We start from the raw sequence: 12,284 nt of genomic DNA on the forward strand, positions 1-12,284 counted from the left end.
TTATAATACATTTAGTATTTACTGAGCTAGTGTTTAAATTTCTGTTGATTGCAGTCAAAAGGAAGCTTGACTAAAACAGATACCTTGTACCCTATAGAGCATGTCCTTTGAAATGTGCATTGTGGGTTTTACTGGGCCCAAGCCATGCGGTTCCCCCCTATAATTTTCTCTTGTTCTTTACTGAGAACAGCCATGCCAACGTATATCCACCTGGCTTTGAGGCTCTACCACCACATGGCCTGAGTCACTCACACACAATTTTCAGAAGAACGTGTGCCCATGAAACAAAACACAACATCATGTCCAGGAAAGGAGGCAGGGACTATGGACACCATTGCTAACCTATCCATCAGATTTCACTGACATCTACTGAGCATGTTGCAAAATTAGGACTTTGGTATGTGTAGCTCCTGACTTAGGATGAAAAAGATCTAACTGAACAATGGAAATTCTTCTCACCATCCCTAAAAAGAAAAAAAAAACACAACTATTTTAGTGATAGAATAATTTATTATAATTTATGACAATTTCAGAGTATTTGAAGTTCTTGATTCTTCTTTTACGGACTATTATGCTCAGCTATGACCCACAGTTTTGTCAACCCGTTTTCTCCTTCTTTCCCTCCTGCATACTCATCACTGTGCACCAACACCATGCAAATTCTCTCACAGAGCACTTGCTCATACACTTCCCTCACCTCTGCGATAATCCCCAGGACTCAGCCCGAATTGTTCCTTCTCTGCAAAGCCTTGCTCAGAGCTTCCGGCTGCAATCCTTTTGGTCTTCTTGGAATTTTTCTCTAGCCTAGTGGTTCTCAACCAGGGGTGATTTTGTCCCCCAGGAAACATTTGGCACTATCTGGAGATATTCTGGGTCGTCACAACTCAGGGTTTTGGAGGGAAGAGTTCTTCTGGCATTTAGTTCGTAGAGGCAGAGGATGCCGCTAAATATCCTACAATATGCAAAACAGCCACCCAACGAAGAATTATCTGGCCCATAATGTTTTCATAATTTTGAGAAACGCTTCAGTCTAGCCTGACTTTGGCACCCTGCAACCTATCAGTTGATTACTTATTATGGCATAGAGTCTTCGGGCTGGATGGCAACCTTCAGGAACCAGCCTATCACCCCCCCTGAATTTTATGGGTAAGAAGACTAACGAAAGAGAAGCTGCTGAAAGTCAGAGTGAGTTACTGGCAGGACTCTACACTCTCCCCCAAACCTTTGACCATTTCCACTCTGCCATGCTGTTGTTTCCTTTTTTCCAGGTATAGTGAAGTTTCTTTTTTCTTTAAAAAAATTTTTTTTTTAACATTTATTCATTTTTGAGAGACAGAGAGAGACAGCATGAGTGGGGAAGGGGCAGAGAGAGGGAGACACAGAATCCGAAGCAGTCTCCAGGCGCTGAGCTGCCAGCACAGAGCCCAACGCAGGGGTCGAACTCACAGAGCTGATAGACCCTGACCTGAGCCGAAGTCGGACGCTCAACCAACTGAGCCACCCAGGCGCCCCGAAGAGTTTCTTTAAGTAAGGTTAGGATGTTTTATTAAATGTGCAGTGACTATCCCTTCCAACTGCCTACCCTCAGCCCAGTACTAGGAACATGGTATATACTTGCTATCAGACCAAAATAACTGTAGGTTTTATAAAATATCATTTTATTCCCCTGCTATGTATATATATGTGTGTGTGTATACACACACACATATATATATGTGTATATATATGTAAAATTGTAAGCTTTTCTCCTAGATATAACGTCTCAAAAGGAAAGATGACTACATCTAAATCACAGGGAGAAGAAATTCTACAGAGATCTTCTGCGGAAGTGTTTTCAACATTAATTAAAATAAATACCAGCCAACTGAGTCTTACGCATTTAAATGATGGTGATGAAAATGACCACTTTAGGAAAACAGGAAAGGTTTCTTCTACTAAGGGGAATGATTAACTGAATTCTTGCAGAGACACTGGAAACAAAACAAAACAAAACAAAACCCAACAAAAAACAGGACAGCACATTGCATAAGTTTGTAAATTTGATTCCTCCAAACTCTTGTTTATAACCTATCTCTATAAACAAATATTCTCCTTGAAGAAAAGAGCACGTAATTGTTGACGTGGAGCTCAAGAAGGCTAGGATAAGCATGCAAAGACAGAATAAGACTTCATATTGGAAAAGGGGAGCTGCGTGGCTAGTATTCTTCATTCCAGAGGCAGAGCAGTATAGGCAGAAGTTCAAGTGCAGGCCTGCAGTGAGCTGATCCTGATTTGAGTCCCAGTGACACCATGGAGAGGCTGTGTGACTTGGGTAGATTCCTTAATCCTCAAAGGCTAGTCTTAGCTTTGAAGGGAAAGTCAGTAACAATACTTCTTAAAATAAAAATTTGTGAGGATTTGGTGAAGGAAACCCTCACCATGGGATGGGGTTAAATCTAAGGGATGAAGTAATGAACGCTATTGTTATAACCATTTTTACCTACTATCTTTTAATTTTATTTCTGAAAAAAAATGGGAAGATCACTAGTCATGAGACTATTTTTATTTTTATTTCTCCAGGAGAAACGTAACATCCCCTTCCTAATATGAAAGAGAACTTCCATCATATTGGAGTCTTCATGTTTAAAATAAAACAAGTGATGGCTTTTAGATGTGTGTTTGTGGTGCTTTTTAAATCGTGCAAGCAAATCTGTAGTGTACCCGGAGAATAATTTAAACTTGATTTTCTCTCCCTCCTTCCTCCCTCCCTCCCTTCATCCCTTTCTCCTTCCCTTCTTCCCTTCAATGAGATGTGCAAATGCACATATATGGGGTTATGTGACAGTAAGGTCTCTATTGAGACTGTCAAGCAGCTAAGTGTTACCAAAAAAGTCTGAGAAGGGAAATTTCAGAGTCTTGGTTTCCAACCCTGGCTCATACGAGGTATGAGGTATCTGGCAAGCCACTTAACTATCTCTCATCTCTAAAGTAAGGGGCTTAGTAGATGGTTACTAAGGTTTTCTCCAGCTTTAATTACAGTGTTGTATTTTTACTTCTGGAGAGCCATGAGCAGACATCCAACTCAAATATGTTGTTTAAAACGGTCCTGTCTTGGGGACCCAGGTTGGTTCAGTTGGTGGTGCGTATAACGCTTGGTTTTAGGGTTGTGGGTTTAAGCCCCAGGTAGGGTATAGAGATTACTTTTAAAAAATGGTCCTGTCTTTTTAATAGTAAATTCAATATATGGAAAAAGAGTGAAACATTATTCATTTTTCTAGTGATATTTTTTTATTTAAAATTTTTCTTTAATTTACTTTTGAGACACAGAGAGAGAGAGAGGAAGCAGGAGAGGGGCAGAGAGAGAGGGGGACAGAGGATCTGAAGTGGGCTCTGGGATGACAGCAGCAAGCCCGATGCAGGGCTTGAACCCATGAACTGTGAGATCATGACCTGAGCCAGTCAGACGCCTAACCGACTGAGCCACCCAGGTACCCCTCAAATGATATTTTGCATTTTGCATAGATATCTTGGTTCAAGCATTTTGCTGCATTCTGAGTGCCAAAACCAGAGCTGGCTTTATGGATGTACAACCTTTACACAGGTCTGCATGCTTAGAAGGGCTCCATAATTGATTTAATGCTCTGCTATTGCCATTGTAAAAGTCTTTTTTTTTTTAATGTTTATTTATTTATTTTGAGAGAGAGCGTGAGTGGAGAAGGGGCAGTGAAAGAGGGAGATAGAGAATCCCAGGCAGGCTCCTTGCTGTCCATGCAGAGCCTGGTGCAGGGCTGGATCTCACAAACCATGAGATCATGACCTGAGCCAAAATCAAGAGTTGGAGGCTGAACCTACTGAGCCACTCAGGTACCCGGCCACCTTGGAATTCTTAATTTTTGAACAAAAGGACCTGGATTTTCATTTTACACTAGGCTCTGCAAATTATATAGCTGTTTCTAGCTACAACTGATAGTTTGCCGTTTAATTTCCAGGCTTAGGACTCTTTTTTTGTTGTTGTTAGAAACCTACACGAAACTTTTTCCTCTGCAGCCATTCTCAGTTTTTAGGGTAGTATAAAACTGCTTCACCCACCCGACTACAGGATGTGTCTGCAACTGTGCACGGGACACATAGCGCCTGTCCTTGGCTTCAGAGGACAGCGACTCCCATCCTCCAGTCCCAGCTATCTGTAGTGGTCTGAGCTTCTGTTGCTGGGGATTCCTGCCAAAATAGACTTACAGATAAGAGGCTATAGTAGACTGTTCCAAGGACTTAACAAGAAGATAAAAAGTCCTTTTTTGAAAATTGGAGGATGCTAGTCAAGCCAAGGAAGAGCCTCATTCTGTGAAAAGCCCCAGCCCTCACCTGCCTCATGATGCCTGTGATCTTGAGCATTGCTGAAGGGCTGATTGTGTTGCCTCAGGAGTGTCTAAAGCGCAGTAAAGAGGGAACTACTCAGAAAGGCTCTAGGCTAATCAATGAAATGCATGTGATGATTCAATTTCAAAACCACTTTTGACCTTTTATTTAATGTGTACTGTCATTGAGCTGGGCACTGAGGGCATAGCAGTGAGCAAACACAATGAAGACAAGTTAATTCCAGTTTATCACAGTGGCTGGTGGGTTTACTCAAGGGCCTGTGAAATGGGAATACTACTCACCTCACAGAGCTTAAGTGAGCATACAAGATCATAAGTGACTAGGCACTTAAAGAGCTATTTCGTTAAACTATTTGCAAGGTGCAATGTGGGCACACGATTAAAAAAGGGCTGACCGTGTTGCTTCAGGAGTCTCTACAGTGCAGTAAGCAGGGAAGTACTCAGAAGGGCTCCAGGCTAATCAATGCAATGCGTGTGATGATTCAACTTCTGCAATTCCTGCAGGTATGTAGAAACAGTTTAAATGGAAGCAGAGATAGGAAGAAATTTAAATGTATGGCCTTTTCTTTTCAATTTTCAAACAGTGGAACTTCACGTGCAGCGCCCCTCTCCGGACCAGTCACGGAGGGGAAAGCCAGTTGGATAGAAATGCCAACAAAGAATTAAGATCGTGCCCACTTCGATGATGGCCAAGTCAGCCCGTCTAGAGCTTCCTGTCCAGCTCTCCCTCTTCCTCTTCTTATGCCCGCCTGCTCTCTGCGCGGGAGAGGATGAACCGCGGAGACCCTGCCCCCGCGCCCGGCTCCCGCTCAATCCACACATCTGCGCTGAAGCCAGACTGGGAAACCAAGCGGGCGCCGCGAGAAGAGGTGGGACCGGGCAGAGGTGGGCGTGGCCGGGGGGGGGGGTGGAAACCGGCGGATGGAGGCGTGGTCGAGCAGTGGTGGGCGGGGCAGGAGAGGCGGGGTCACAGCCTTATCCCGGCGGCCCAGGCCGCGGTTGAAATTAGAGAGGAAGCAGGCGCCGCGGGCGGAGGCGGGGCCAGGCTGCCGTGGGTGGGGACCAGGGCGGAGCCCCGGGTTTGGCGGGGTGAGGCCTGGCCGAGCCGGGTGGGTGGGGCCGGAGAGGAGGGTGCTTGACGGGGCGGGGCTTACAGCGCGCGGGGGCAGAGTCCTGCTCCCCCGTCAGCCGCCGGCTGTCTAGCAGCACTGCCTGCAGGAGCCCCAGACGCGGCGCCCCGGGGAAGGAAGGCGGAGGAACGCGGCGATGGCCCCACGGGAACTCTTGGGGTCCGCGGTCCTGGCCGCCGCTGTCTTCGTGGGAGGCGCCATGAGTTCGCCGCTAGTGGCCCCGGGTGAGTGCCCCGCCGGGGCCTGGGCGCTCGGGAGGAGGCGAGGGGTCCGGACGGCAGCCCGGCAGCACCCCGAGCTGCCCTCGCCCTGGCACCGCCGCGGGGATCCCGACACTGAACATCTGGCTGTTGGAGGGTGGCCCGGGCCGGGTGCGGCGCGGGGCGACGGCTCCCGTCCCTCCCTTCCCGCCTGCCCGGGACTTGCCTTCCCTCCTCTCGCCGGCTCCTCTGAGGACCTGTTACCCCTGGCGCGCCCCTCTGAGCTGTCTTGGGTGTAGGGAGCTGGCCTAGCTTCTTCGGGTGCGCTTCTGGCCGGGCTGAGCATCTTCGAGCCCCGCGGACCCCTTTCCTTACGCGCTTGTCCTCAAAGGCCCCGCGAGCGGAAGATCGTGACACAAGGGGCCGGGTGCGCGGTCGTCGCCTCCCCCCGCCCACCTTTGTTTTATATTTTAAGACCTTGGGGAGTTCCATTTCTTTCCTTTCCAAGTTTTCATTAATTGTGTAGTGGTTGATGGATTCTTGTAACAGGTTGGGGATTTCAGATGTCTTACCCACATATCCTGGACAAATCAGTCTTGGAAAAAGGGAAGGCTCATTTGTAAACTTACATTTTTTTTTTTTCTTTTTTGAGTCAATTCCTGTCACCACAAAAGGAACCTTCTGTGGTCGGAACAGGAAGCCACCAGCAGAGACCGTAAAGTGTGTCCCCAATGACGAATTTGGAGCAGGAGTTTTTAATTGAAATCTAAAAGGAGGTGTAACTTTTATGGAAGTCAGGTCTCACGCTCTTTTGTTTTTATGGCTATAGACCCCAGGGATCCCTTGCCACCGTTTTCCCTCTTAGTTGTCACTTTAGAGCAGTAGTTAAAAAAACACTAATAAATTTATCTCTTCGTGGCCGTCTGGGGTTACCACAGCCTGGAATCTTACGTCAGCAAGCTCTTCCAAGCTTGAGCAGCTTCTTTTCACGTCCAAATAATAAGCATCTGGAAGCCTTCCAATCGTAACTCTCCTCCATGAAAACACGTACACTGCTCTTCACTCCTGAGAAGATTCCAATCGCTTACAGCTTGTAAACTGGCTTATCACTTTGGTCTTCACTTTTTTGTAGAACACAGATCATGTTAAGAAGGGAACAGGATGGCAAATATGTCTCCTGAGCCTTTATTAGCAGATCTGTATTTCCTTCAGTCATCCCCCCCCCCCCCCCCGGGGAAATGACAGCTAGTGACATGTATTATTGGATGAGAGATTTTCGTTTTACCCTGGGTTTCATTGCTGAGAATGAATAGGTGCATAATCAGGTTCAAATTGGACTCGGGGTCATAGACAGAAACTTAGAGAGCACTCTAGAGTCAGTTGGCCCAGAATTTGAATAGCTTAACCTGGGAGTAAGATTGTTAAAACTTCAGCATGGATGCATGTAATCAGCCATCAGCTGGGGAAGTCTATTCCTGGACTAAGTTTGGGTTTCGATGGATCTCTGAGCAACGCTCAGCTCTCAGGTCTGGAAGGTGATGAAAAAAGTTCTCATGTAATTGTGTAGCAACATTTTAATGGAAGTTTAATATTTAAGAAGAATGAAATATCTAGAGGTGCCTGGGTGGCTCAGTCAGTTAAGCATCTGTCTTCGGTTCAGGCCATGATCTCAGGGTTTTTGAGTTTGAGCCCCACATCGGGCTCTCTGCTGACAGCTCAGAGCCTGGAGGCTGCTTCAGATTCTGTGTCTCTGTCTCTCTCTCTCTCTCTGCCTCTCCCCTGCTTGCACTCTCTCTTAAAAAATAAATAAACATTAAAAAATTTAAAAAAAGAATGAAATATCTAAAAAGGAAAGAGTACAGAGTACCAATGTGCCAGTGTGACTTGAGGCCTATATGAAGAAACGATGTCCTGACCAGCTAACATCTGGTCCTCTTGGGATCTAAGACAGTATTGTTTGTAGGGAATGTTTTAGGAAGGTAAGGAGAAAGAGCTACGAAGTAATGTCGAGTGCTTGCTATATGCCAGGCTTTGACTCGGGTACTTCATATGCATTTTGCACACTTATTTCTCATAGCTCTATGAAGTTCTTATTTACGGTGAGGTAACTGAGGCCCAGAGCCCTTAAATAATTGTTTCAGTCACATAACTGATGTATCAGCATTCAGTCAGAGGAGCAGAACCACTAGGAGGTATGTGTGTGTGTCTATGTATCTTTATATGGATCTTTGACAACACTAGCCTGCCTGATTCCAGAGTCTTTCCTCTCTACTGTACCCCACTTGTCCCTGGAGAGAAAATAGAACAGAAATCAACCTCAGCAGGCTTGTTGAGATTCTAAGATAGGGAGTGTAGGACATCCTAAAATTGTAAGCATGTGGTTAGCAGAAGTTGGGAAGCAGAGAAAAGAAGGACAGGTAACTTCACAGTGGGTAGTGACATTGTCTCTTTCTCTTCTTGCCTAGTAGAAGAATCTCATTAAACTTCTGTCTCTTAGAAGCAGCGTTTGAAACTATAGACCACAGGCACCAGAAGGGATGATTTTCCACATCTTGGCTTATTTATGTCCTTAAGGTCTCTGGTTACTCAACCTTTGGGCTTATTAGTTTCTCTACCAGATAATGGGCATGGCCTTCTAGTAAGGAGTGGGTGGAAAAGGTTCCAGGGCTAGTGAAATGAGAAGGGCACTCTCCTTGGGTTTTGTGTGCTTCCATCCAGCCTCCTGACTTCTCATTTGATGCCAAAGATAAGCTTTATTAAATTCTGGGTTCTCCTTTGGCCAGGTAGGTACCGAGCTGTGTATCCACATAATACTTAATCAGTGGACAGACTGTTTGGAAAAAGCAGTCTTGGAGCGTGGGCTTCCATGCCCAAATCTAATTTCAAGAGGAAATGAAAAATTTGAGAAGTGCCTGCCATTCTCCCTCTCCTGCCCTTACTCAGCTAAAAGAAATTAATCAAACAGATGATTTGGGAGTTTCAGTAGTTGAGTTCAAAAGAGTCAGGCCAAAGCCCCAGGCAATAGAAACAACAATTTCATTGTTACTTTTTAAAGAATTTGGCTCTCATGCTGAAGTTTACTTACGTGTTAGGACAAAGGAGAAACTATTTAAAACTGACAAAAAATGATTTAAATTGTCATTGGTTAAAACTATTACGTTGGGTGGTTTCTAATTATTTTCGAGAGCACTTCAGTAATTGGTAAAGATTTGGTGGGCTCCTGATAGCAGGCAGAATAATGCGTCTGGTGTGCCAACAATGACTAAAATTGGAATTTGGAGTTGGTTCATTGGAGTTGGTTCATTGGAGATGCTTCACTCTTTTTCGGAGGAAGGAATGCGGTGTTTGTTATACCTGTTTTGTGGCAGGTTCTGGTCTGAGTACTCAGATCACTTAATTTTTAGAACACATTGTCAGCTGTGTAATTTTATTTCTGTATTTATAGGTGAGAAAATTGAGTATCTGAGAAGTTAACTTGAAAAAGTCACTCAAATGTGTGAGCTGGGTTTTGACCTTGAGTCAGATCTCTTCAATTCTGAAGCCTATTCTTATTATTAGTAAATCATTTCTTTCTTTTCTTTCTTTCAAGTGAGAAATTTCTTTTGTATTCTAAGATATTTGTAAAGAATCACTAAGTGATAGGGTAATGGCAAGATACAGCGGAAAGAGCCCCAGGCTCTGACATAGCCTTGCAATTGAAGTCAGGAAGAGCCTCTGCTCTGTCTAGAACTCCATGTTCTTACCTGTAAAATGGGTGTGTGGCCAGCTCGTACCTTTGTCTGCCTTACCGGCTGCCAGTGAGGATCAAATGAGTTGTTGTCTCTGAAAAGTCTTTGCAAGTGGTAAAGTGACATATCTCTTTTATCCTATGTGTGATTTTTTTCTGTGTTTCTTCCCCAAAGTGTCCATTAGGCTGAACTTATAATTTAGCCAAGTTATTTAATAAATGTAGACCACATGTACTGTTAGGTTTTCATTCTGGAGGTAGTGATGGTTTTGCAAAGATAGATTCATTGTACATTTATGAAAGCCCAGAGTGACAACACCTTAGGTTCATGAATTTGCTGCCATTGACTGGGAGTTATGTAGACAGGCCTTCTTTTCCCATTTCCGTTTCAGAAAATTCTCCCAAGTATTTAAAGTTTTTTTTTTTAATGTTTATTTATTCTTGAGAGAGAGAGAGAGAGACAGAGCATGAATGGGGGAGGGGCAGAGAGAGAGACAATCTGAAACAGGCTCTAGGCTCTGAGCTGTCAGCACAGAGCCGGACACGGGGCTGAAACTCACACGCTGTGAGATCATGACCTGAGCTTGAAGTCAGATGCTCAATCGACTGAGCCATTCAGGCGTCCCAGTTCTCCCAAGTATTTAAAGTTTGGAGGGAAGGGGAAAGAATCACCTTTTGATCTCATCACTCCAAGGTACTTGCCACTGTTAGTGTATTTCCTCCTAGACCTCTCTCTATTTTTCAGTTGGGTAGGATCATAATGCAAATATAATTTTGTATCCTGCATTTTTCATTTAATGTTATACATGAAGGTTTCTCATTTCCCTACCTACTCAAAGAATAGCTGCATAGTAGTTTATTATATGGATTCACTGATTTTCACCTCAGTGTGCCTCCGTTTAAAAGATTACTGTTATTACTGATTATTGTTAAATGGATTTGAATTTTCATATGAATGGTTTCAGTGAACATGTATGGGTGACGCTTTGTCTGGATATCGATGACTTCCACAGAAAATGGATTCTTGGTTAAGGCAGTGTTGGCGTCAAAAGTGTTCATGTTTTTGAGGCCCTTGATGACCCAAGTATTAGTGATCTGAAGATTGTCCCAGTTTACTTTTCACAGCAGTGGTGGAAAGACTCACTTTTCACACTGTTGGCATTTTCTCTGCAAAACACATTTGCTAATTTGTAAGGCAGATATTGGTATCTTGATTGTTTTAATTCGGATGTCTTTGATTACTGGCAGGTTGACTGTTTCTTCTACTATTTGAGTCATTTGCATACGGCTGTCATCCTTTCTGGACAATTCTGAGGTCTGAAAAGCTCTGAAAACCAGAAGTTTTTTGAGGCTTTTTTGCATACTCCATTGGCAGTAAAACCTCACCTGAAGCACTGTGAGATTCTATAGTGTGTATTTATCTCACTTCGTTTGAAGATTGCTAAATTTTGCTGCAGTAATCTCAATGAATTTGATTTCTGAATGTTACATAACGTGTGCTAAATGCATTGCATTACCTTTCTAGAATCACAAAGTCTGAATTTCGAGGCACAGCTGACCTCCAGGTTTTCAGATAAAGGATTATGGTCCTGCACTTGTTCTGCCATGACTCATTTGTTCTTGTCTGTGGGCAGCCAAACGTAAAACTGCTTAAAATAGTCAAATATCCTATGGAGAGAAATAACTCCTCAAACAAGTGGCACTTCACAAAAAGAAGCACTTCTTTGGTATTCTAGTGTGGAATCTAATAAAATGAAGATACCTGGGAAACGCTGAGGTTTTGTTTCTTCCAGGTGGCTTTGGGGATGGATGCCCATTATAATGGGAGCTTTATGGAGAAGTTGGGCTCAATTTCTCTTCTGGTCTCCTCTGCCATGGAGAGCAAATGGATCTCTTTGTAATGGAGGAAAAAGAAAACAACCAGAATCTACCCAGGGGACTTTGTGGGGAGGGAGGGATGGATAGAGGGTGGCAGATACCCCAGGCAGACTGTTTCTGTGCCATCCTGTGCCAGTCAGCTCACCTTGAGAATCCTTTTGCCAAACTCTGTTGAACCCGGGAACTGGTTTTCTATTGCTCCTTAGCAATCAATACCCCAAGGCCTCCACCCTCTTGTCTTTGCTCAGCCCAGGATTCTAAGCACTTGCCCACTGTACCGACTCTCCCCGCCCCATTCCGGTGTATATGCATTCCAGCCATTAAGTAAAGTGCCATTGTACTGAGGGAAAGAAGGCTTTGAACTACTTTCCTCATCTGTATCATGGAGAAAACATGGCAGAGTTGCCTCCTGGGGTTGCTGTGACTATTATATGAGCTAAAACAGGAGAGTTCATTGGACGGTGTTTGGCACATAGTAAATACTGAAAGAGTATATTATTGTTATTTTGTCCTGAACCAAATATTAACCCATCACAGCTGTCAGGTGGGACAAAGTTTCCAAGTGCTATAGAATTTACCTTTCAGGTCCTCTGCCATTGCCCGAGGCATCTCCTAGCTCCTGATGAGGCTGGTTGTGTAATGGCAGGGGTAGGGGTTGAGGAGGCAGGGGTGGGCAGTGCTTGAGGCCCCAGGAGAGGAGGAGTAGGGGCCAGTGGGCTTGGTGGGGAGTTCTTTTGGGACGCAGGGGAGATGTGGGGCTGAGCCTTTAGCTACCAATATTAGGCAAGGAAGGAGAGAAAGAAAAAAGGAACGAAACCATGAAACCTGAGATCACGGCCTGTGCCAAAATGAAGAGTTGGACACTTAACCGACTGAGTCACCCAGGTGCCCCATGGATACGGGCAAATAAGAAAATATTTAGTCTTTGCCCCCAGTTCCTGGCACAAAGCTCCTCAAACCCTTAGGAGTTCCTAAATAGTAGGAATGTCTTCTG

General features: G+C 44.6%; 1 protein-coding gene across 2 annotated transcripts in view; it reads left to right on the plus strand.

The window, feature by feature from the left end:
• Window positions 1-5,512: 5,512 nt before the first annotated feature.
• Window positions 5,513-12,284, plus strand: part of RELL1 (RELT like 1) — a 68,862-nt gene continuing 62,090 nt past the window's right edge. Inside the window, exon 1 of one of the 2 annotated variants that reach the window (XM_019414416.2) lies at window positions 5,513-5,709. In XM_019414416.2, the coding sequence (XP_019269961.1) occupies window positions 5,622-5,709 (88 nt within the window). In that variant the 5' untranslated portion in view covers window positions 5,513-5,621. The remainder of the gene's footprint in view (window positions 5,710-12,284) is intronic. The other variant, XM_019414406.2, reaches the window with a different exon arrangement.

The sequence above is a fragment of the Panthera pardus genome, unplaced genomic scaffold, assembly GCF_024362965.1.
Source record: "Panthera pardus isolate Hobbes unplaced genomic scaffold, ASM2436296v1 HiC_scaffold_13, whole genome shotgun sequence".
Lineage (NCBI taxonomy): Eukaryota > Metazoa > Chordata > Mammalia > Carnivora > Felidae > Panthera > Panthera pardus.